Source organism: Chlamydotis macqueenii, chromosome 1 (assembly GCF_036417535.1).
Source record: "Chlamydotis macqueenii isolate bChlMac1 chromosome 1, bChlMac1.mat, whole genome shotgun sequence".
Classification (NCBI taxonomy): Eukaryota; Metazoa; Chordata; class Aves; order Otidiformes; family Otididae; genus Chlamydotis; species Chlamydotis macqueenii.
The window spans coordinates 209,158,037-209,181,214 of NC_141556.1; the positions used below are offsets into that span (position 1 = coordinate 209,158,037).

The 23,178-nt window shown below is 41.6% G+C and overlaps 1 protein-coding gene across 2 annotated transcripts in view; it reads right to left on the reverse strand.

Moving 5' to 3' along the window:
• The window catches only part of SYTL2 (synaptotagmin like 2), a 63,083-nt gene that overhangs the window by 22,521 nt on the left and 17,384 nt on the right, over positions 1-23,178 (reverse strand). For both annotated transcript variants that reach the window (XM_086739692.1, XM_086739690.1), the window contains exons 3-5: positions 10,849-10,997; positions 8,071-8,206; positions 196-268 (exon numbers count right to left, since the gene is read on the reverse strand). In XM_086739692.1, the coding sequence (XP_086595818.1) occupies positions 196-268; positions 8,071-8,206; positions 10,849-10,997 (358 nt within the window). The remainder of the gene's footprint in view (positions 1-195; positions 269-8,070; positions 8,207-10,848; positions 10,998-23,178) is intronic.

A 23,178-nucleotide genomic window follows, 5' to 3' on the forward strand; every position in this document is an offset into this window, starting at 1 on the left:
ATATTCTGCTACCAATTGGCTCGGCCCTGTCAAGCAGCGGGTCTGCCCTAGGCCCGGCCGAGTCCACTGAACAAAGGGGAAACTTCTATCAGCTTCTTGCAGAGCTACCATCGTAGCCCTCCCTCACTAAACAAAACCAGGACACCACTGAAGCAAAAATGTAAAAGTTAACTTCTGCTATAAGAAGAATCATACCTTTACTGGTGAGACTGCTGCCTTCATAGGTCTTTCCTCCGGTTTGTCTAACATAGAGATTATTGTTTTAGAACTGCAATGAAAAAGCATATAACAACTTCAGCAAACAGGACATTACTTTAAGCCTTTTTCAAAAAGCAAAACGGAGATTTGTTTATACATATTCAAACATAACCTCTTGGCACTTAAATTTTTCTATGTAGCCTGTTCTCATCGGATTTAGATGCCAATCTTCTTTCCATAGCAAGGGGATATTCTTGCCGCTTTGTTTATTTGTGGAGTTTTTGTTGCTTGTTGAATAATTCAATACAACTTCTACTTGGCATGACAGAAACCACATTTTTTATATCTTTTAGACTTTTGAGCAAGCTTTATGTAAATATAGCCACTCTCCAAACAATATGAGTGTTGCTGTCTCCATCCTTGTCCTACATTCATACTTCTGGGACTGAAATCAACGTGCAGGGAAGTGCCAAAATCTGATAAAAATAGAGATTTGCAAAGTGTCCAAGTCAGAAAAACCACAGGAATTCCATCACCACTATAGCAAAGACATGACATGCCACAGACAACAACACATCCTCTCAGAGGTACAGCTTATAAGCTATTCTTTGAATTAAGATCTCTAAAATCTGCAGTTTGATAGCATCAGTGAAGTTATTACTTGTGATCCTTACTAAGTATAGCCCTAATAAGAAGAAATTAAAACAGCTAGAAGAGACAACTCCTACATCGTATCAAGAAATACTTCATCTATTTGCAGAATGATGCAAGGCTTTTTTTTTCCAAAACAATCCAATTTTAATAATTTGAGTTTATCTAAACATCTCAGATATGGAAAAGCATTTGTTTTTTGAACATGGCAGTTAGATGTGGATTTAAATATGGTCTTCATTAAAAAAAAAAAAAAAAAACAAAACCAAACACATTCAGTATGTTAACTTATACAGAGAAAATGCTGGCATTAACCAACTTACATGCTTATGATTTTGGGGATGGGGGAAAGAGTACAAGGCAGGAAAAATGAATATTTTCTAGGTAGGAAATGTTATCTCAGGCAAGAAAGGTAAGAAATTCCTACATTTTTTTCAATATACTTGTACAAGGAGATTCAGATGCCGACTATTTCTTTGGCACGGGTGAAAACACTTCCAGATATCAATTGATAAGTAGCATAGCCACAAGACAACACTTTTGAAGGCAGGTGTGGTATCTCAGGACAAGAAAACAGCTCACAGCTCTCATCAAGTTCCAGGTTTGAACAGGAGCTGCCTCTAACCTCTAATTAGATCTCTCTCATTAGGTAACTGACACAAGTCTGCCCTGCCAAAGAGTGAAGAGCTTTCCCCATCTTCTCCAGGTTTCAGTACAGTTAACCTCAAAGTTTAGAAAAAAGTCTGGCAGCCACCCTTAAAAGGCTACTGGCCTGCTAAGTGTGTCTGAGAAGTAACATCACCCCCATTTTATGAATGGAAAAACATAATTAGAGAGGATAAGATGACACAGCAACGAGCAGCCTGAATATAAGTCTAGGAAAAAAAATATCACTTGTAATCTGAGCTACAAACTTCTATATCTCTTCTTCACTCTTTTGGTTCAACACCACCTTTAATATACCACCATGCATAGGGATACAAACAAGGTATGTGCTGATCTTGTAATGGAAACTACCTCACGGGTGAAAAAATGAACTGTTCTTACATGTCAACACTAATTGCAGCAGCCTCTTCTATGTACACATCAGGTATAACATCGTTATTGTTATTTTATTCTTTTCTGATCCTAATAGAAAAAAATTATATTTTTCTATTCTTAAAAAGATCAATATTGCCATTTTAAACTTCTTTTAAAAATATAATTCCACATAACAGTTTTTAATCTTAGTTCTAATACTTTTTAAAAAAACCTGAAAATTCTTTAAAGAATCTTTGTTCTGCTGAACTGGAGTTTATGTTCTTGCTTTTACAAGCACTTGAGTTTGTGTTTTTGTTTCATGAGCATCTGTGTGCTCCTGCAGTTTGTGTCTCATCTGTAACATCTACTACCCAACAGGACAAACATGGGGGTTTTTTGTTTGTTTGTTTTGTTGGTTTTTTTGTTGTTGTTTTGGGGGTTTGGGTGGGTTTTTTTTGTTTGTTTGTTTGTTTTTTAAGGCCGAGGGCATGAATACTTCAACTCTTCCCTCATTTTTAAGCAAGGGAAATACTGTACCTGGGCTGTACCAGGTATGCACCCCGGGCTGCAAGAAACTGATAAGACATTCTTCAGCCTGCAGTTTTTACAGGTAGCAAGGTAACTTTTTTAGGTCTCATTGAACACACAGACTCCTACAGTACTGTAATGCAATGTTACTTCAGACTCACCATAGAAGAATTAATTTGGTACTACATACGGAAAACTGTGCTCTAAAGAAAACATAAGGTAGAAAGAAAAACAACACCCAGGATCCTATAACTAAGTTTCATAACAAAGGATCTGAAAATATGAGTTTACCCTCAACCCATACAGATGGGAAAACTGAACAAACAGTTCCCAGATATGCTGCATTCACAAGGCTAATCTAAAAGAGTGTGTGAAGCCAAACTGATAAATACACCCAGATTAAAAAATTCCTGCACTGCAGTTCGGAAAAACAAAGCGCTACGAGCCACAGTGAAGGCCTGAACTCTGCACAGACTGGACAGCACTGGACAGGAACCAAGAGACAACAAGATGAACACAGCAACAAAGCTGGAGAAATGGGTTACAGATTTGCAGGCATTGTTGACGCAGTCTACTCAGAAATGGCCTCCCATTAAAAAAAAAAAGCTTTCCTGGGCTTATCCTCAAGGGTAGAGAGTCTGGTGTCAGTAAAGCTAGTGTGATTTAATGACACTCCATAGAAATGTCCTTATCTAGGTATCCCAGCACTCCTGTTCTTCTAGAAAAGTTATATGGGTTTTAAAAATTAAGGCTTTTGTGCAAATTTTCACCTTGCAGAACTCTAGGACCCACACCTGTCACGTGTTCAATGTAGGTTAAGAATATTTTCTAGCCCAGGGAAGAAAACAACCTACAAATCTTAATTTGAAAGATAAAATTCCTTTAATATTGTCCTTTTTTGCAATTTAGCATATAGACAGATGGTATCACTGAGCAGAGGCAATATTGACAGTCTGAGTCACCCTACGAAAACTCGTTCTGTGCAAGGTTACACCCTCAGAGACATTTCACACACCTGGCTTGTAAAAGGCTATGGTATGCAAGGAAAGTACCACGGTGATATAACATTCAAGAAAAAAAAAAAAACTTGTTCATAGCTTCATGACTGAATTTAGATATTTGGAGTGTGAGGATGAAGATCACCATCCTAATTTTAAGAATATAGTTGTGGTCTGTTTTCTGTTCCACCTAATCTAGCACCACCCTGACTCAGCAGCAGCTGAACTGGCCCCAGCTGGGATTTGACCCTCAGCAATTTACAGACCTACCAGAACTGAACTTTCTTCACATTCAGTAAGAATTGGTTTGGTTTAAGGATAGGATCTAGAACAAAAAAGATCTGGGTAACTTGTTATCATCTATCTTCTGGTCCAAATCCTCAGGTTAGCAGTCATTCAGTTTGTACAAAGCCTGCAAGCCAGTGCTGGCCTGAAGCCCACTCAGAGTAAGAAGGTGGAAAAAAAAACCCCAAAACTCTAAGTTCCCACAAACCTACATTTAAAGCAGCACTTTAAAATGTTCCACGTGCTTGAACCACATGTAGCATTTGGATACTAGAAGCTGTTAAGTCACTTATAGAATCATAGAATCATAGAATGGTTAGGGTTGGAAGGGACCTTCAAAGGCCATCTAGTCGAAGCCCCCTACAAGGAGCAGGGACATCCCCAACCAGATCAGGTTGCTCAGAGCCTCATCCAGCCTGGCCTTGAACGTTTCCAGGGATGGGGCCTCCACCACCTTTCTGGGCAACCTGTTCCAGTGTTCTACAACTCGCATTGTAAAAAATTTTTTCCTAATTTCTAATCTAAATCTACCCCCCACTATTTTAAAACCATTACCTCTCGTCCTATTGCAACAGGCCCTACTAAACAGCCTTTCCCCATCTTTCCTGTAGGCCCCCTTGAGGTACTGGAAAGACCGCTATCAGGTCTCCCCGGAGCCTCCTCTTCTCCAGGCTGAACAGCCCCAACTCTCAGCCTGTCCTCATAAGAGAGGTGCTCCAGCCCTCTTATCATCTTCGTGGCCCTCCTCTGGACCTTCTCCAACTGGTCCATGTCCTTCTTGTGCTGGGGGCTCCAGAACTGGACACAGTACTCCAGGTGGCGTCTCACCAGGGCAGAGTAGAGAGGGAGAATCACCTCCCTCAACCTGCTGGCCACGCTCCTCTTGATGAAGCCCAGGATGCGGTTGGCCTTCTGGGCCGCAAGGGCACATTGCCTGCTCATGTTAAGCTTCTCATCCACCAGCACTCCCAAGTCCTTCTCCTCAGGGCTGCTCTCAATCCATTCCCCGCCCAGCCTGTATTTGTGCCTGGGATTGCCATGACCCAGGTGCAGGACCTTGCACTTGGCCTGGTTGAACTTCATGAGGTTGGCACGGGCCCACCTCTCCAGCCTGTCAAGGTCCCTCTGGATGGCATCCCTCCCTTCCAGCGTGTCGACGGCACCACACAACTTGGTGTCATCGGCGAACTTGCTGAAGGTGCACTCTATCCCACTGTCCATGTCGCTGACAAAGATGTTGAACAGGGCCGGGCCCAACACGGACCCCTGAGGGACGCCACTCGTGACCGGTCTCCACATGGACATTGAGCCGTTGACCACCACTCTCTGAGTGCGGCCATCCAGCCAACTCCTTATCCACCGAGTGGTCCGTCCATCAAACCCATGTCTCTCCAGTTTAGAGAGAAGGATGTCATGCGGGACAGTGTCAAAAGCTTTGCACAAGTCCAGGTAGATGATGTCAGTTGCTAGTCCCTTGTCCACTGATGCTGTCACCCCGTCATAGAAGGCCACCAAATTGGTCAGGCACGATCTGCCCTTGGTCTGCCCACTTCACACAGTCTGAAGCTCCATAACAATATTGTTTCATCCTCTTAGTTCTAGCCATGCTGAGACTACTGCACTGCAAGAGGAAGAGTCAATGGAAATTCATTCCTTGCAGCTCTACTATCCTAACAACCAAATTAAGCGTTTGTAGTATCTAGACTTTCCCTTCCTACCCCAACTGGTAGGGTTATTGCTTTCCCAGCACTGTGTTCCCTCTCAATTCCTGATCAGCTGCTGCCATTAGAGACAGCCCACAGCCACATCAGACCAGTTTCTTTCAAAGTCCAGTATCAAGAGAACAGAAAGGAGGAGTATTTTAAAAACACACAGCACTTCTGCAATTTCTCACATGCAACGTTGTGTAGACCATCTCAGTCACAGTGAAATAAGTCCATATTGAAATCATAAGAAATGAATTGCACGTAGCCCTGCCATGTTTGCTTGCTTCAGCTTTTCACATTTTAGAAACCAAAAATCTGAGACACCTAGTCAAGTATTTATGCAAAGTAAACACAAGTGTCCAGTCCACATATTACAGATCCCTTTCAACTGTCTCAAATCCTGGACTGCGTGAGCTTGCTTTAGCAGGGAGACCTTGAACTACTGGCAAAGTATAAGCACACATGAACAAGGCATACAGACTGATTAATTTCTGGCACATTTTGGAGCAAAGGGCAGGAGAGGGTCCTGGACAATAATTATCAAGCTTCACATGAGTGTGACCTGAAATAAGACATCAAATCACCTCAAGTTAAAGACCACAATTAAGTTGGTCATATTTCAAACACATTGTCTACATGTTCTTAAACCTTGTTATGTTCTATATTTTTGAAGTGGTTGCCCTGGCAGTTTACGAAATGTATTACTCCATCAATCACACACAATTTGTGGAATTCTAATCGTAATAACAACGTTACCAGGCTGTACTTCTCTTAAGTACCATCATCTTTTCCTGATGTACAAGATGACACGCAAAATAAAGATATATTAAACAGCAGCATGTCTTGTGCTGTCCCTAAAGAAATAACTCCATAACAACCTCCTGAAGATAAGAGCCACCTGTAGAAAGACTACGTTCAGTAACAACGAACTCTGTCAGCATTATCAGCCAACTTGAGAGAGGGAGGTAAGCTCGCTCTTGTGATAAGTGGCCTTTATCATTCTTACTGTACAACTTCATTTTTTGGGAAGTCTGTAACAAAGCAGTTCATTTGATCTTTTTCAGCACGATTTCAGATGCGAGCAAGACAGATGCCCCTCCAAGTTCACGGATAATGATACGTAAAGGATAACAGAGATCATTAATGCGAGCCAGACTTAAGACTTACAGCAACCTTTGGTGCCATTCATCGTGAGCGTGCGTGCCCCATTTGCAGATCACAAAACGGAAAGATGGAACCGCTACTAGATATTGTACAAATGCATAGTAGGAGACAAGCCTTGCTGCAAAGAAAAAATAGGTGACAGAGAAGGACTTAGAAGACAGACAAGAAGGTGAAAGGTCACAGAGCTGAGCAATGGCAGAATCAGAAGTAAAAACAATCAATCTACGAAGCAACTCTGGCTCTTACCTCACTCTGTTCACTGAAGGCACAAACAACAGCTGTTTTACACCTTGGTTCTTGTTTCCTCAATGGTGTTGAGGAATCTGGCCATTAAAGACATTTAATTTCCACCTGCTGTCACACTCACTAAGAGATCAGCACTTTCCTCTTCAAAATGCAGGCTTTTTGAGAGCTTTTCACACAGCCAATGAATTACTACATGTACGTGTTTTAAAAGAGAAGACACGTCTCCCTCCCTCTCTCAGAAATCAACTCAGGACATTTCAAAGCAAAATGGAGCTGTTTGGGATGTTTACAGATTTGAGATCATAGAGTCACAGAATGGGTTTGGTTGGAAGGGACCTTAAAGATCATCCAGTTCCAACTCCTCTGCCGTGTGCAGGGACACCTTCCACCAGACTAGGGTGCTCAAAGCCCCATCCAACCTGGCCTTGACCACATCCAGGGATGGGGCATCCACAACTTCTCTGGGCAACCTGTGCCAGTGCCTCACCACCCTCATGAAGACAGAGTGATTTAATACAAAGTCCTCTGCAGTTTGGAAACTACTTACCATCCAGCTTTCCTGCAACAACTATAGCCATTCAGACTTATCCAAGCTGACCATCTTGTCTTACTCTGAATGAAAGCCTCTCCCTTCCAGAAATACATTTATTTTTCTTGGTAGAATCTGACTTATTTTCCACAAATATCCAAAGATTCTGGTTCTTTCCACCAGAAATACATTTGGTCTTCTTAAAAAAAAAAATAAATCTGAGGTCTTAAACTGTGCACCCAAAAACCTGGAAAATTCTGAAGAGTGATTTCTCAGTCTCTCATTCTTCATACAGTCCAAGCTTAAAATTCAAGCTGAAACAACAGTCTGGTCTCATTAAGTAACTGAATCAAGAGATGCAGAAGTTTTTGTCCCCCTGTTACTAACTGCAGAGGATTGATCATGGTCAGCCATTCTAACCAGAAAATACTGCTCTCACTTCTGGGAGCCAGACTAAAAATTGTGACATGTGAACATGTGTGGGAGCATTCTATACACCATTGACAACTTTTTCCTTGAAGAGGTAAGTCAAAGATTGTTCTGCATTTGAATGTAGAACAATTAACAATGCACGACTATGATTTGTCAGCCTTTCACATGCACGGATTCCTTGGGCGATTCAGAGGAAATACTTGATGATCTTTGAAACAGGAGGAAAGTACAATATTTTGGATGGAACTTACAGCTCACAAGTTTCACCAGTCCCGATATATACATACTAAGTGTGATTAAACAGACCGCTTACCTTGAACTAGATTTCGGTTGTTGTTCATCTTGATGTTCCACAATGCCATGTAGTTCTGGTGGCACAGAGACTTCTTTATTAACATTGCTCACCCAGCTGTTCTTTGTTTTGTTCGATTTGTTCTGACTCATTTCAGCTAAAACATGAAACAAGGATATTGTTGTCTCCCATATGTTCATACAGGATTTCTTAAGAAGCAAATAAAAGTATTTGCCTTCAGTCCTACAGCTATTCCAAAAGTCCACTGTACTTTAATTGTGTACAGGAGCAGATGTGGTGCCTTCTGAAGAATATTTTTTCTAATGCTACTAGAAATGTCACATACCGCTCTGAATACCCCACTGTGCTACTCCAGGTACATCTGCTTTAGACCTTGAAATGATCCTAAATGGAGTTTTCTACCACAACCCTGGTAAAGACTGATCTTTTATTTCTTGCAGCTAAATATTGAAAATTCAGCTTCAGTGTCCTGAGGAAACAAAAACATTTAAACCATAGGAAATTAAAAATACATTGAAGTTCAGTTAATGAAGTCAATTATTCCCTTCCCTTCCAGTAAACTGGAAGTCAGTCAGAACTCTCATTTAAGCAGGTGGCTAATCCTTTATGGATAGAATTACCACAAACAGTTAAGTAGGTTAAGTATAAAAAAACAACCAAACAAAAAGCCTCATCTCGGTTTTTTGGGGTTTTTGTTTGTTTGGTTGGTTTTTTTTTGTTGTTCTTGGGGTTTTTTTTTGGTGGGACATAATCCTATTCTGATAACCCCTTTCAGAGTCAAAACATCAGTTTACATTATTTCCTCCACTGCTTTTTTTCACTTGAACAGTTTAGAAATTAAGAATTTCTTAGAGCACAAAAATAAGCAAGATTTTTATTCTCATTTTTGCTATCCATAACTGCAAGCAAAAATATCTTGACACCTAATAAGTCATTGAAACCAAGCAATTGCATATAGTTCTGAATGGAGTTCTGAATGTACCAGTATGCTCTTTTGTTCAAGTAATAAGACTGGGATTAATTAACCTTCCTTTAAGATAATATAACGTTAAGTACTGTCCTTTAAGCTATAAGCTACTCTACAATTTAGCTAGAATTTTACAGCTGGTTTTCATAACCTTCAAGTCAAGGTGTTTTCTTATTAACTTAAAAACTCAAAACCATCACACAGTAACCGCGAACTAATTAAACTGCCATTATCCAAACTCATCTCTGCAAATACAGGAATTGAGGTGTAACATTGCAGGATTAGACACAGGAAAGCAAGGGTAAGTTGTAGTTACAAAACCTATAGAAAGTAGCAAGCTGTAGTCCAACCACAGTATTGAGGGAAGCACCTTACTTGCTTCACTAGCACACAGCAAAATCCTTTAATAGAACTTAAAAACATAAAGATTGCAAATTTCAGTACAATCTGGTGAGAATAATAAGAGTCTTGCCCTTCTAAGTCAAAAGGATTTAGTAGAACTAGAGGTGGTTAAGAGTCAATGGGGGTCACTTTCTCCAAGGGAAAAAAAAAAAAAAACAAACCGCACAACAAAACACTTTCTATACAAAGAATGAGAAAATATACCAGGACTCCTCGGATTAGGAAGTCAGATGCCGAGAGATTTAGAATAGAAGCCTATAAAATCCTGTATAGTATATTACATATGTTTTTGTGACTATAGATCAACCCTTCACTTTCCCTCCCAGGGATCATGTTAATGGTGATCAGTTCAAAACCAGAAAAGGAAGTGGTCACTTCTAATGTGAAAAACTTTCATTTTAAAATCCCTCGAGACAGGACGTGGTCAGTGTTAGAGAGGCATAGCTTTAAAGAACTTCTTGAACAAACTAATGGGGAAAAAATAATCCGGAAATGCCTCCTCTATTTCAGAAAAGCCAGAGGTGCCATTGGCTGCAGGCTGGTCCTGGCCTTGGAGCCTACGCATGCTGCCAGGGGCTCTGAGAGGCAGGGTGCTGGGGAGAGGAGCTTTTGCTCTGGTGCAGTAGAGCAGCTCTTACATTCTACTCTTTTGTTTTATTTCTCTCCAAAGAAAACACTGTATTTACTTCCGATGTTAAGCACAATGCATTATCTTCCCACATGCTGGGTTTTTTTTGAGTAAGAGTTTCAGAATATAATATTTGTCATCATGTGAGCACCAAGCTTGTCATCATGACTCATTTTACACACAAGATACCTATCTGAACTACTAAATAAACGTTTGCATTATCTGGCACGTGAACACAGTTGGCTTTAACAAACATTTCTAATAGATCATTTGAGGGTACCCACCGTGATATGGGGGATGGTGGGTGCATTTACAGTTAACGTGGACACAAGGATGCCAGTTCTAGCTGCCACAGCTCCCAGCACACATATTTCAGTAGTTATAACCACTAGCTCTAACTCATGGTGCCTACCATTAAGCCTCAGCAGTCTCAAACTGAGCACCCATAATCTTGGAAATCCATTCTAAAGAGCAGTTTCTTCAGTCTCCAATTCTTTGCACATTCAAGGGTAGCTCTCAGGGCCTCAGAAATGGAAATGAGACTGCAAGGAGTGCAAGCCAGTCCGTCCCATTAGCAGTCATCACACAGAATTCTCTTCTTAATACATAGCATTGGGGGAGAGGAAAGCTTACACTGTAAACTACACGGGAAATCTCTCTTTGGCATCATTTTCTGCTTGAAGAGACAGTAATATTATTCTTGTATTTCACAGACAACAGTGTGTGAGGTTAGCTAGTTAGAGCCATCCTTTCCATCATAAAATAGAAACGAAATGCTTACCAAGAGTGGCAGGCTTCCGCCGCATGGAAGCTCTAATAATATCTGCTCCATGTATCTTATCTCTGTGCCTCTTTGACTTTGCTTCATAAAACCACTGCCCGCTCATATTCTTTAGCTGAACATCATCTTTGACTTTTTCTGGTAAATGCCTGGGGAGGGAAAAAAAAAATTGGAATAAATGAGATACACACACAATATACTTACCTGTGTGAACAGAATAAAAGTCAGATTTTTTTTTTGTTTGTTTTGGGGGCAGAGGAAGTGTGCGTTGTGTTTCATTGGTTTTGGTTTTTGAGCATGACATTTCTATCTTCTGACCTGTTACTTTCCTTATTTACTTATGAAGGATGATTATGAGCTGGAGAGAGAAGAGCCTCAGCCCTGTTACCCTGAGAGTATCAGCTGAAGTACCTCTTAAAAAAAAGCTTTGCCATGATAAACACTCAAGCAGAGGCAGCCCTGGCGAAGTCTCCAGTAACTGCAGATCTTGACTTCTTGCCTCCAAAGGCCAGTTTTCCAAGTGTAAAACTGAGGTAAGCTACCAGGACAGCATAAGAAATCTGTGCCAAAATTAAGTTCATGGCTGTTTTGTCACTCAGGCTGTTCACACAGCACTACTTTTAAACACACGTTCCAAAAGTGCACTGGAAAGATGGTGCCATTTTTTACCACAGGTTACATAAAAATCCTTATATGAATACAATGAGTTACGAAGGAAGATAGCATCACATGGAAGAAACAATAAAAGTAGTTTGTGCAGTTTATTAATCTACATGTATCCATCACACAAACTGCAGCCATTTTAAATACTGTGAAGCAAATTTTTAATAATTTTAAACCTACTTCAACAGAATAAAGAGTTGCTGTGTGCAATGTCATGAGTTGTTTTCTTTCCTGGTTAGTTATATCACACATTAGGCATATGCTTGTACATGGCCTGGAGACCAATCTGCAGACCAGGAAAGTTACTACACAGATTTAGTGAGTACTTAATTAAAAAAAAAAAAAAAAAAAAAAAAAAGTCAAGTCAGACTTCATCTGCCTTCTCTATTTCTGTCCTTTCTTTCAGCAAACAAACTAATAGCAGAGCCCAAGGGAGAAATCAAAACAAATCAAGTCACTCAGAGACTTTAAGGCTAAACACAGTCCACATTGCAGTGCGATGGCCAGATGGCCAACCACAGAGTGATTTGCATTGGAAGGGACCTTTAAAGGCCATCCAGTCCAACCCCCGTGCAAGAAGCAGGGACATCTCCAACCAGATCAGGTTGCTCTGAGCCCCGGCCAACCTGGCCTTGAACGTTTCCAGGGATGGGGCATCCACCACCTCTCCAGGCAACCTGTGCCACTGATCCACCACCATCAGTGTAAACAATTTTTTTTCCTAATATCCAATCTAAATCTACCTCCCTCTATTTTGGAACCATTACCCCTTGTCTTGTCACAACAGACCCTACTGAACAGTCTCTCCCTGTCTTTCCTGCAGGCCCTTGAGGTACGGGAAGGCTGCTATAAGGTCTCCCTGGAGCCTCCTCTTCTCCAGGCTGAACAGCCCCAACTCTCTCATAGGAGAGGTGCTCCAGCCCTCTGATCATCTTTGTGGCCTCCTCTGGACCCTCTGCAACTGGTCCACGTCCTTCTTATGTTGGGGGCTCCAGAGCTGGATGTAGGTGGGGTCTCAAGAGAGCAGAGTAGAGGGGTAGAATCACCTCCCTCGACCTGCTGGCAACGCTCCTTTTCAATATCCAAACTTCTTTTTGAAAGTACTGTCAGCAGTCAGTGCCTCCTAGGCGTGTAAACAACTCTTCTGTCTTGAATCAGCTACACACATTTGAGGCTGCCAGGAGCTGAGGTCACCACTGCCATTTTTAATGCCCATGTCCATAGCATTACTGGGCCACTTAAAATTTGGCCCTACCTCTTGCTTGGAACTCTGTGCTTCTCTAAGAGCCAAAATATGCAATTCTTGTGTGCTGCAGGTCTTCCAAGTTGTAGCATGAACACAGCAGCAGCTTCCCTCTGTCTCCAGGCAAATACATTACTCGGGTATGAGCCAGCTCCTCACTGCTCAGCCAGGCTATGAACACAGCCAGCAGCAACAGTGGAAATAAGGCACGCAAGAACTTTTTACACAGATGATGGCTTCTCCCTTTCACCTTCTTTCCCATGGATCATTTGTCTTCCCAGAAGAGATGCTCCACAGGGCTAGGGACTGGCTTTTCAGCTGTTTGTACAGCCTGCAGGGCAGTGGAGCTCTAACCCCAGCCAGCGCTTCAGGGCAGCGTGACAACACATGCCGAGGGAGGTTCTCTAGCGGGAAGGTACTGAGTCATGGGACAAGGATTCAATGCCCTCACCCTGTTTGATTTAACCTCTTTACCTCAGACACTGCTCACTCCTTTCTCCTTTGTATTCAACCACTGAAACTAGGGTGTGGTAGAAGACCTTTACATGTCAACTCACTTGCAGAAGCAGACAGGATCCCAGGCCCCTCAGCTGTGCCAGCCTACTTACCTGCTTGTTGTAATCTGCAACCGATTATCACAGAATCATGGAATCATTGAATCATAGAATGGTTAGAGTTGGAAGGGACCTCCAAAGGTCATCTAGTCCATCCCCCCTGCAAGGAGCAGGGACATCTCCAACCAGATCAGGTTGCTCAGAGCCTCATCCAGCCTGGCCTTGAATGTTTCCAGGGATGGGGCATCCACCGCCTCTCTGGGCAACCTGTGCCAGTGTTCTATAACTCGCATTGTAAAAAAATTTTTCCCAATTTCCAATCTAAATCTACCTCCCTCTATTTTAAAATCATTACCCCTCGTTCTATCACAACAGGCCCTACTGAACAGCCTCTCCCTATCTTTCCTGTAGGCCTCCTTGAGGTACTGGAAGACCACTATCAGGTCTCCCTGGAGCCTCCTCTTCTCCAGGCTGAACAGCCCCAACTCTCTCAGCCTGTCCTTATAGGAAAGGTGCTCCAGCCCTCTGATCATTAACGTAACATAAGCAGCACAGAGACAGAAGTACGGATTTGTCATGGCTCTAGACTCCCATTAAGTGTCACCCATGGCCAACGCAGCTGTCATTGTGGCTGAAGTGAATGCTAGGCACCTTGTGCCCACCCCTGCTCATTGGAAGTTAGTGTACCTTAACCTCACCAGCTCGACAGGCCTTCCAGACCGTGGGAGATAATTACGGTTGCTAACAAAGGTATACATGCACTCTCAATTTACCCAGTACCTCCTTTACAAGCCCCACCAGCCAGATGGGTCATTTATACGGTAAGAAGTGACAGACGCTCACAGCAGCTGACTTAGAAACTACTTATTTTGCCTTCTCTTCTCACCCTGATAGCACGTCACCTTTTTTTAGCTTGGCTTACTCATCTCTTCCAAGAGAAGTATTTAGGCCCTCAGTCCCATCTTTTGAGGAACCAAGAGCAACATAAATACTAGAGCTATTCCCAAGCATTCCCCACATATTCACAAATAAAGACGACCATTTCCATTATCAAAAAGACAATTTTTTCTAAGTCTTGGCAGGGAAAACAGGTTTTAAGAAGCCTGCATTCACCAACATGTCATAGACTTGTTGCAAAAACAGCTGCTGAGGTTACAAATGGGAATTTTTTACAATGCTACGGGAATTCTGAAGCTCTGCTATGCACAGGCCTTAGCAGGAATATCAAACTGCTTGCACTATGTGGGTCTGTGTCTGCTAGGCATTAGATTGAAATTGTGGTTTACCTTGAAAGGAGTTGTGGAGAAATCAGACTGCAGCCATGGTTTTCCACTGCTACGTACACCTCCCAGCATACCACAGCAGGATTAGAAGCCAACAGTTGATTCTACGCCAGCTCCCCAGTCAACAGAAGAACTAACCACGTTGTCATTACATTATTTTCCCCTTGGTGACCAAAGATCTAGTAGTCATCTAGATTAAGACTCAGATTGCAGACTCAGTTTCCAAGTTTGCAGTTAGGAGAAAATGCAATAACGGCTTTACATAAGATGTAAGTATGTATTTTGGAATCCCTCAGTGGTTTGTTAAAATGCCAGTTAGCCTATGTTGCAGTTTTCAGAGCGAAACAGCCTAAAGTTATAAAAAAGCTAGTGCCTGTTTCTTCTGTAGGAACACTAAACTTAAGAAAATGAAGGTCCCTAGTTAAAATGTATTCACTCTCAAATCCTATTTTAAAATAAGCCTGGAGTTCCCCCATTACTTAATATGATTTTTCTACTATGTCTAGGCAAGATACAAATTCTTCATCCCACCAGGGTACATGCAGAATTACACTGAAGGGACATAGAAAGCAAGTGCCAGGCGCTCTGCAGGCACGTGCACATCCACACATGTATTAATTGGGTTGTTTCTCCCCGCCGCCAGAACATCTGATAGTGGGCTGAATCACACGGTACCGCTGCAAGACAGGAAATCTGCTCCGATATGATCAGTGCCCGTCAGCCTTCCTATCAGCAAATCCAGAACGGTTTATCTCGTGCTTTGTAGGCAAGTGTAATACCTCACTGCATGTCAGGATGAAGTGATAATGACTTCTGGCTTGTTTTTTTTTTTTTGAAATAACAGTATCCAGCAATACATACCTGTCTCTAATACTGTTCAGCTACACCTCCTCAGTGTCTCTTAATTCCTTCCCCTGTGCCTCTCTTATTCACAGCCCATATTATAAACCACCACAGAACTTGTAAGATGTGACAACTGACATCTTAATAACTTATTTTATTGCCTTATTCCTCAATCAACAGCTTAAACAGAGCTTTTCAGACAGAAGTCTGTGTGGTGCCAGCACATTCTGGGACTTCTTGTGACAAACTAACAAGCATTTAAATCAGGGTCCATGTTTGGCTCAGAGACAGATTCATTAGCGTCTCACACGCCCTATTCTGAACACATGAAAAAAAGCACCCCAGTGGCTGGTAGCAAAATAAAGGCTTTTTAAAGCCTGACACCACCACCTTATCTACAAATTCACTTCCAAACCCCCCCTCCTGCAAATGAAATAACCAAACGAGTGGAGAAGGTGGAAGGAGAAAGACTTTTGAGGAATTTATCCTCAATTATATTTGCTGCAAGCACAACAACAAACCCCAATCCAACAAAAAGACAAGGAAGGATTTAGGCTCTTGGTCACCTGAACACAGACAAGACAAACCTTTTGTAGTATCATTCAAAAACAGGAGTAAAAGGATATTAGACCATGCATTGTAAGTGTCAGACTTGCTGATTAGAGTTTTTTTTTTGACTTCTTTGAGAGTTGGAAATAGCCATAAAAGGTTTACAAGGCAAAAGGAGTAACTGTTTAAACATTCCACTTGCCGTGAGCATGCCTCTTTACTCTGCACATACCTAGATAAGGCGCTGGAAAAAAAAGTATTTTCTGGCATTTGTTACAGAACTACACCCAGAACATTTGTAATGGCCAGTCCGAAACCGCAAATATGGATTATTCCTTTTGCATGGTAACTGCACACATGACTTTCAAAAAAATAATGTACTATTTGATTAGTTTAAGCAATAAAGTAATACAATTTTAAACTGGTTGAGGGTTATACGAGGAAGACTGAAGTAAATCAATGGGGTTATGCACCTTTCCCCATCCTTGTCATCATGACAGCTCACCAGCAACACCTCCAATTCTTGTCTTTGGGGTGTCTTTGGATACTTAGATTTTGGGTAGGCAGAAGTAGGTGGAGACATGAGAAAAAGGCAGTCTACTAACAATACCCTGATGAATTAATCTCAGCTAGCATCTTGCTTTTGGATCCATGGAGAACTAACTAGGCTGTAGTCAGCACAAGTCTTGATGAGTAACAAGAAAAATTGACATTTACTCTGAAGTCAGAAGGAAAGACAGACACATTCAGGGCTGGAGTATTAGAATGAATTAGATGCTCACAAGCGTGAGATTTTGGAGAGAAAGAAGTGAAAGCAGGCAGCTCTGTTGCCCATTGAAACACGATCTCCACCAGAATCTGGAACCAAAACTACGATCCCACCTTCTGTGCTGAGCGTCTGTGAAACACACTGACCAGACTAACCCTGCTATATATCATTTATCTCCTAGAAGATGGCCACATGTGGGGCATCAGACTGGCATGTTGTCCCCATATTTCATTTAAACCATGTACACATTCTGCACTGAAGATTGAGTCCTTCATCTCTGTATGTTTTTCTACGTCACCTGCAGTTAGTACTGACTTATTCTGCTATTAGTAGCTGCAGTATCGACTTTGAAGTAAGGTTCATTTTTCAAGTAATATGTTATAAACCACATAATTGGATACTCCCGAGGCAGACACACAGAATATATAAATTATTTTAGGTATTTCTTTCTATATGGAAGCTTAACTTTATTCCACTCTGGAAATCTGTAGCAAGACTGTTGAGGTTACAGAGTACAGGAGGTAGGAGTCTTTCAAGATCTGTCAGCCTCCACAGTTTCTATTAGCTTCCCCTTGTTTCATTTCTATAACAGCCTTCCCTTGTTTAGTTTGTCTGCTTGTTTTAAAGGATGTGCATTGAGGCTCCTCGGTGGCCTCCCCTCCCTCTTAATACACAACCCAAGTAAACCAGCTATGGAAAAAAACCAGCAGACCAACAACAAAATCTTCACAGTGAAGGAACAGCTATCCTGTGACAATACACCTTTGGAACTAGAGTCAGCCTGGACAAGATGACCTGAATCTGGGGAGGAGAGGTTGCTAGAAAGTATGTGCATTTGCTCACAGGTTCTGCTCGAACACAGTGCTCCCAATACTTTCCAAGCTTTACAAGCAGGCAAATAAAGCATAAAACCAGCCCTGATCAAATGACAACCCGCAGGGCGCACACAAACAGCTGTAAGTGAGCAGAAGAGCCTGCATCATAGCTTTCTTCACATAAGCACCAAGGGCATCTCCAAGAAACCGATGCTGTGCTAAAGAACAGATCACATTTGAGGATTTCAGGCAAACTACAAATCAAGACTAATCTAGTTGGAAGATAAAGGCTTCCGTTTGGCACTCAATACAACACAGTCCCAGGCACAGACGTGTGACAGAGAGATCTTACCAAGACAGTTTTTGTACTGTAGGGAAAAGTACACTTGCTGAGGGTGTACTCAATTTAGAGGTTTAAAAGCCTTTATTAGTATTCACCTTTTCCCTTAAGCACACTCTTCTACCATACAAAACAAGCTCCATCCACCCTGCTTTGCTATCTGTTCCAAACAAGCACCATCCAGTCAAATAATCCATCTGCTACCAGTAGACAAGGTGGCAACCAATACAGGGAAGAAAAGGTATCAGCCCAGTTCTCACTATAGTCCAATGCCGTGTCTGTTAACAGCACCAGTAAGCAGAATCTCTTCCTTAACCCCAGTTATATCGCCAGATAAAGATGGAAACAGTCCTGCTTTTCTCACTGGCTCTTCACAAGGTGGACTGAGACCAAGGTAATCCACTGTTACTTTGGTCCCATGAACCCGGCAGAAACCACAGAAGATGCAGAAAAGCTTTCTGAAGGATATATACTCCCTTAATTTTTTTTCTGTCCAGTGACAAATGGAGACTTAGGCAAAAGAGGAGTTTGCTCAGAATAGGGTGGGTTTGTTGTTTTTTTTTTTTTTTTTAATGTATCTCTGTAGAGCAACAACCAACGTCCCCACCAAACCCACAGTCATTCTTATGTCAGTTGGCTTTGTTAAAAAGGATAAATAATGGCATGCACATTTTGCTAGAGAATTTCCTGAACAGTAACTGTATTTGGAAAGTCACATTTGGGGCTAAGCAACATCCATAATGATGAACTAATCCAGAAGACATGAGCTTATCCTTTTCCATCTGGACAGGTGCACTTTACAGCCCAGAGAGGAATGTTCTCATCCGGGTGCATTCAGGTGCTTACTCAAGAAATCAGCAACTTGCCAGTTAGTGCCACTTGATACTTTGATTATTGCCAAATGTCTCGGAAATCCTGTCCCATTATCATGTTAAACCAAGCATTTAAAAAAAAATAATTTCAGATTAAAAAGCTTTGCTGGCATCGTAAGCAAGCTCCCTGTTGATACAAATGTATGACTTAAAAATACAAGAACTAAACATGCTGCAAAGCAAATCTGGGATTTTTTAAATGTGTTCTTAAAAATCAGCTCCACAATAATTGTAGGCTTTATTTTCTTATTAGTCACAGTTGCTTATTGCTAGACTAATTTGAATCCACCAAGGCTTAAGGATAACATGAGTACCCCGAGAACCACATTGCTAAAGGGGATGCTCTGACAGGATCTTAACATACCCTTAGCTCTGAATTTACAGAAAGCGATTGTTATTTGTGGCAGCTCCAATCCAGAGCCCAAGCAAGCTTTCAGATAAATTCAGTGTGGGTCAGAAGAGATGACGGCCAGCCTAAGAGACCTCAGTTAGACACACAAAGTGCCGTTCTGTTCCCTGGTCAGAACAGGCTGCAGAGCACATACAAACACACCATGCTCTTGCCTTGCCTGTAAGCCACGCTTCTTCCACGTTTTTCCATTCACTTACAGATGCCCAAACTTTTATCATGAAGTAGTGCAAATAATATATATCAAGAGGCTTATAAGAAAAAGAGGTGGAGAACTAGTAAAATGAACATTTTTGCAGAGATTTAGCTTTAAAAGGTCCCTAGGTGTTTTTCTGGCAATGAGAAAGAGTGATACCTCAAAATTATGAGGTTACAACTGGTGCCTAGTTACCTAACTATGCAGACACTACCAAGCCGCTACAATCATTTGAGTGGACACCGAAGACACGTTTTGAAAATTTCAGAATGTTTGGAAGAAATACCTTGGAGGCAGAGTAGGAAAAATGGGTAATTCTTTTCATAAACGAGGTTAGCTTTGACAGCACCTCTAAGACAGCATCTCTAAACTCTGTCTTCAATCAGTCCTTTCAACATGAACTGGCACCCATGTTCAAACCATCTCCACCAAGAACCTTGCCTCTCTTAAATGCACCTTCAAAACTATTAACATCTAATAGAAAAATATTTTATGAAGATTTTAACAATGTATTCTGGTGACTGTCATTGAATGTCATTTTCACACTACAATGGTAAGTCCAGTTCCCCCAATGTCAATATTCAGCTCACTCCAACATCTTAAATATATCCCCTTTTAAGAAATAACACACAAAAAAAGTATTCCTTATGACAGTCTACAATATAAGGAAAACTTCCTTGAAAAGTGACTGAAGAGGGTATTGGTTAAAGCCAACCAGAACCAAACACCATCTACACTAGGGCTTCAACAGCCAGGCACTCCCACTGATCACGGTGAGAAAGGTTAAGTGTATGCAGCACCCAGCAGAATTGGACCTCTGAAGCTTTCTCTTTTCTTGCAATGCCACACCAATATATGTATTAAAGGGGCTTGGCACACGGCGGTCACCACCCACCACACAAACAACTCCACATCAGAATTTCCCTACCATTAGCCTCCTTCAGTAGACACAGTGAGCAAACAATCCCAAGCACAGCCCACAACGGCATTGCCAGGAGGTTCTGCTGGGATGGGCCGAGAGCCACAGCGAGGAACCCTGTCGCACAGGCGACCACAGCAGCCTTCTGCCTCAGACACGCCGGTGCCAGGGGCCAACCACTCCACCACAAAAAGAGTCACCCAACCACAATCCAGAACTTCAGATGTATTTCTGTTCCACGTTACTGTCTCCAGTAGTGTTAGTTCTGAAACTGTGTTAGTTCTGAACTACACAACTGTAAAAAAAAAAAAAAAAAAAAAAAAAAAAAAAACCAAAAAAAAAAAAACAACCAACCAACCAAAAAAAGTTACAGGCTATGTTGAAGCTACTGCCAGGAAATTCAGTTGTGTGCTCAGCCCACTCATTTGTTCAATACCTGAAACCCAGCTGGAGCATGGTATATCAGAGAATCCCGGACTGGAATAAGGACAACAATAAAAAAAAAAAAAAAAAAGTCAGCAATATGCTGAAAAACAGCTTCTAGTCTTGACTAGCTGTCACTCTGCTCTTCCACTTTATGCCATTTTTCCCCTCCCCAGCAACACTGCCATTCAGGGGCTGGCAGCAGCTCCTGGGGTAATGAAGCAAACAGAGGCATCTTGTTGCCCTAGGAATTAAAAAAAAAAAAAAAGGATGTAATGTCTTGATTTCCTTGCATCACAGCCTTTTGTCATCTGAGATTTCTTCATCACCCTTTTGCCCACAAGAAGAAAATGTCAATAACCCCGTTCCTTTGGGACAGACTTCAGCAGAGGTGAAGGAGGAAGCAGGCATGCTGTCCCCAGAACGATGCTGTTCCTAAAACTACCAGTCCAATTCAGTCCAATACACGAGAAGCTGCAGGATGGGACAAACACCTATTATAGCACACAACAAACCAAGATTTAAAGCAGACTGCCTGCACTGGCCAGTCTAATCGGCACAGTTTTACTACGCATAAGCAATATTAGGAGCTGTTAGCGGAGAAGGGACTTTGTCAGGTGGCTTGTAAAATTCCACTAGGAAGTTGCTCAAAGAGGATTTTGTCGTGTTACCAGTTTGTCCACGCTCCAGGAACACAGCACACAGACTCCATAGATGGAACAGATTATTAGAACACCCTTCAAACCTCAGAAATTCTTCTAGAGGGAAAACGATCACATCAAAAGACTTCCATTATCTACACATACAGACAACATTTTGTCAGAGTGTGATGTTTGTATGATAACATTCAATCTCAGCTCTTGGAATCTTCCAGGTGTGCAAAGCTGTAGACTTCAAACTAAAACACTGCATCTCCTTGGCTGGAGATACAATTCAGGCAGTGTTCCACTATAGGAAAAACAAGTTCTGTGTGCTACATCTATGCAGAAAAATCAGTCTCATATGTAAGCTTCCAGCTTCTCAGAAGTTATAATATTCAGAAACCAGAAGAGACATTTTATTGTGGAAACAAACATGCTGATTACAGGCTGCTATAACTTGCAGTCCCTTATGTTTTCCACCACACCCTCTTAAACTAGAATTACAAATGGCAAAAGCAAAGTTATACAGACAAAAATACTTGCCAATAGCCCTTTCAGACCACTACTGAAAGGGGCTTTTTTTTAAATTTTCTGTTCAAGGAAGGGTTTCTTTCCCCAGATACTGTTTTCAGACTCACATCTACAATTACTTTCCCCAAGCATTTTCAGACCTGGCATTGTTGAACCATTCCCAGACTGCAGTCAGTGTTTTTCTACCTACAATAAAGAAAATAAAATGCCCGTTCTGTTACAGCAAAGTCAGTTTTCTGCTTTTTTAAGCAGGAGACAAAACTATGTGGTGAAAATATTTCTTCCTGAGGTTGTATTAAGATAGTGGGGGAAAAAAATGGGAATATTGCCTGCAATGATTTTACCTGTAGTCTTCAGCAAAGCAAATGCCTTGAGAGGAGAAGCCTTTTTAACCAGAAGCTACTGGTTTAGCCTTTATTGCTCTTACACTGCAGGGAGCAAGAGGAATAACTCAACAACATGCTGACCACATGCCTGCCAAACAACCTCAAGGCTGCAAAAGCTTACACAGCAAAATGAACGCTACTTTTCAGGCAAGCAGCAGTCTGCCATTCCATTTGCTTCAGGGTATGCCTAGACAGAAGGCATTTGTCAAAAAAAATATTTCTCAGAGGAAGAGAAGCATCACAGATGCATCATGGTTTGAATAATTTAGAAACATTTAAATAGTAAATACATGTCTTCATGAGGTACATCACAATGAGAAAGAATCCTAGAGGAGATAATTGGATCAATGAGAGAAAAAATCCTGCCTCAGCAGAGACCTGTAAACATCTATTTGTGTTACAGCACTTTGACCTTCTAGCATCTGAGGCTTTTTTCATTATTCAGCCACTTGTAATTTCATTTACCTGTAATGGACACTTTCCTTCACACTGAGAAAAAAAAACCTGAAACCACTATTCAGCTGGTGTTTTACCTGTGCAGATGCCTTTCTCAAAGCCAAGTCATCTGGGCAATGCTGCTTTCCATCCACACATCTCTATTCATGGCAGTTACCTTAATAACAGCTCTAGGAAAACCTCCCAGCACACAAACCACTCCAGATCACTCTGCTTGTGACACCAAAAAGAAAACAGGGAACCATTTTCTGCTTTAGCCATAGATTGCAAGGACTTCTCTAGGCAATGGAGCATAGCGTTGGTACCTCTTCTGGACTCCCGTTCCAATACTCCACGTATTTTAGGCATAACTTCATCACTCAAACATATTGCTGACTGCATCTACACTGACTTTTTTGTTTGTTTGGCACACTGGTGTTCTTTCTGAAAGAAATCTCC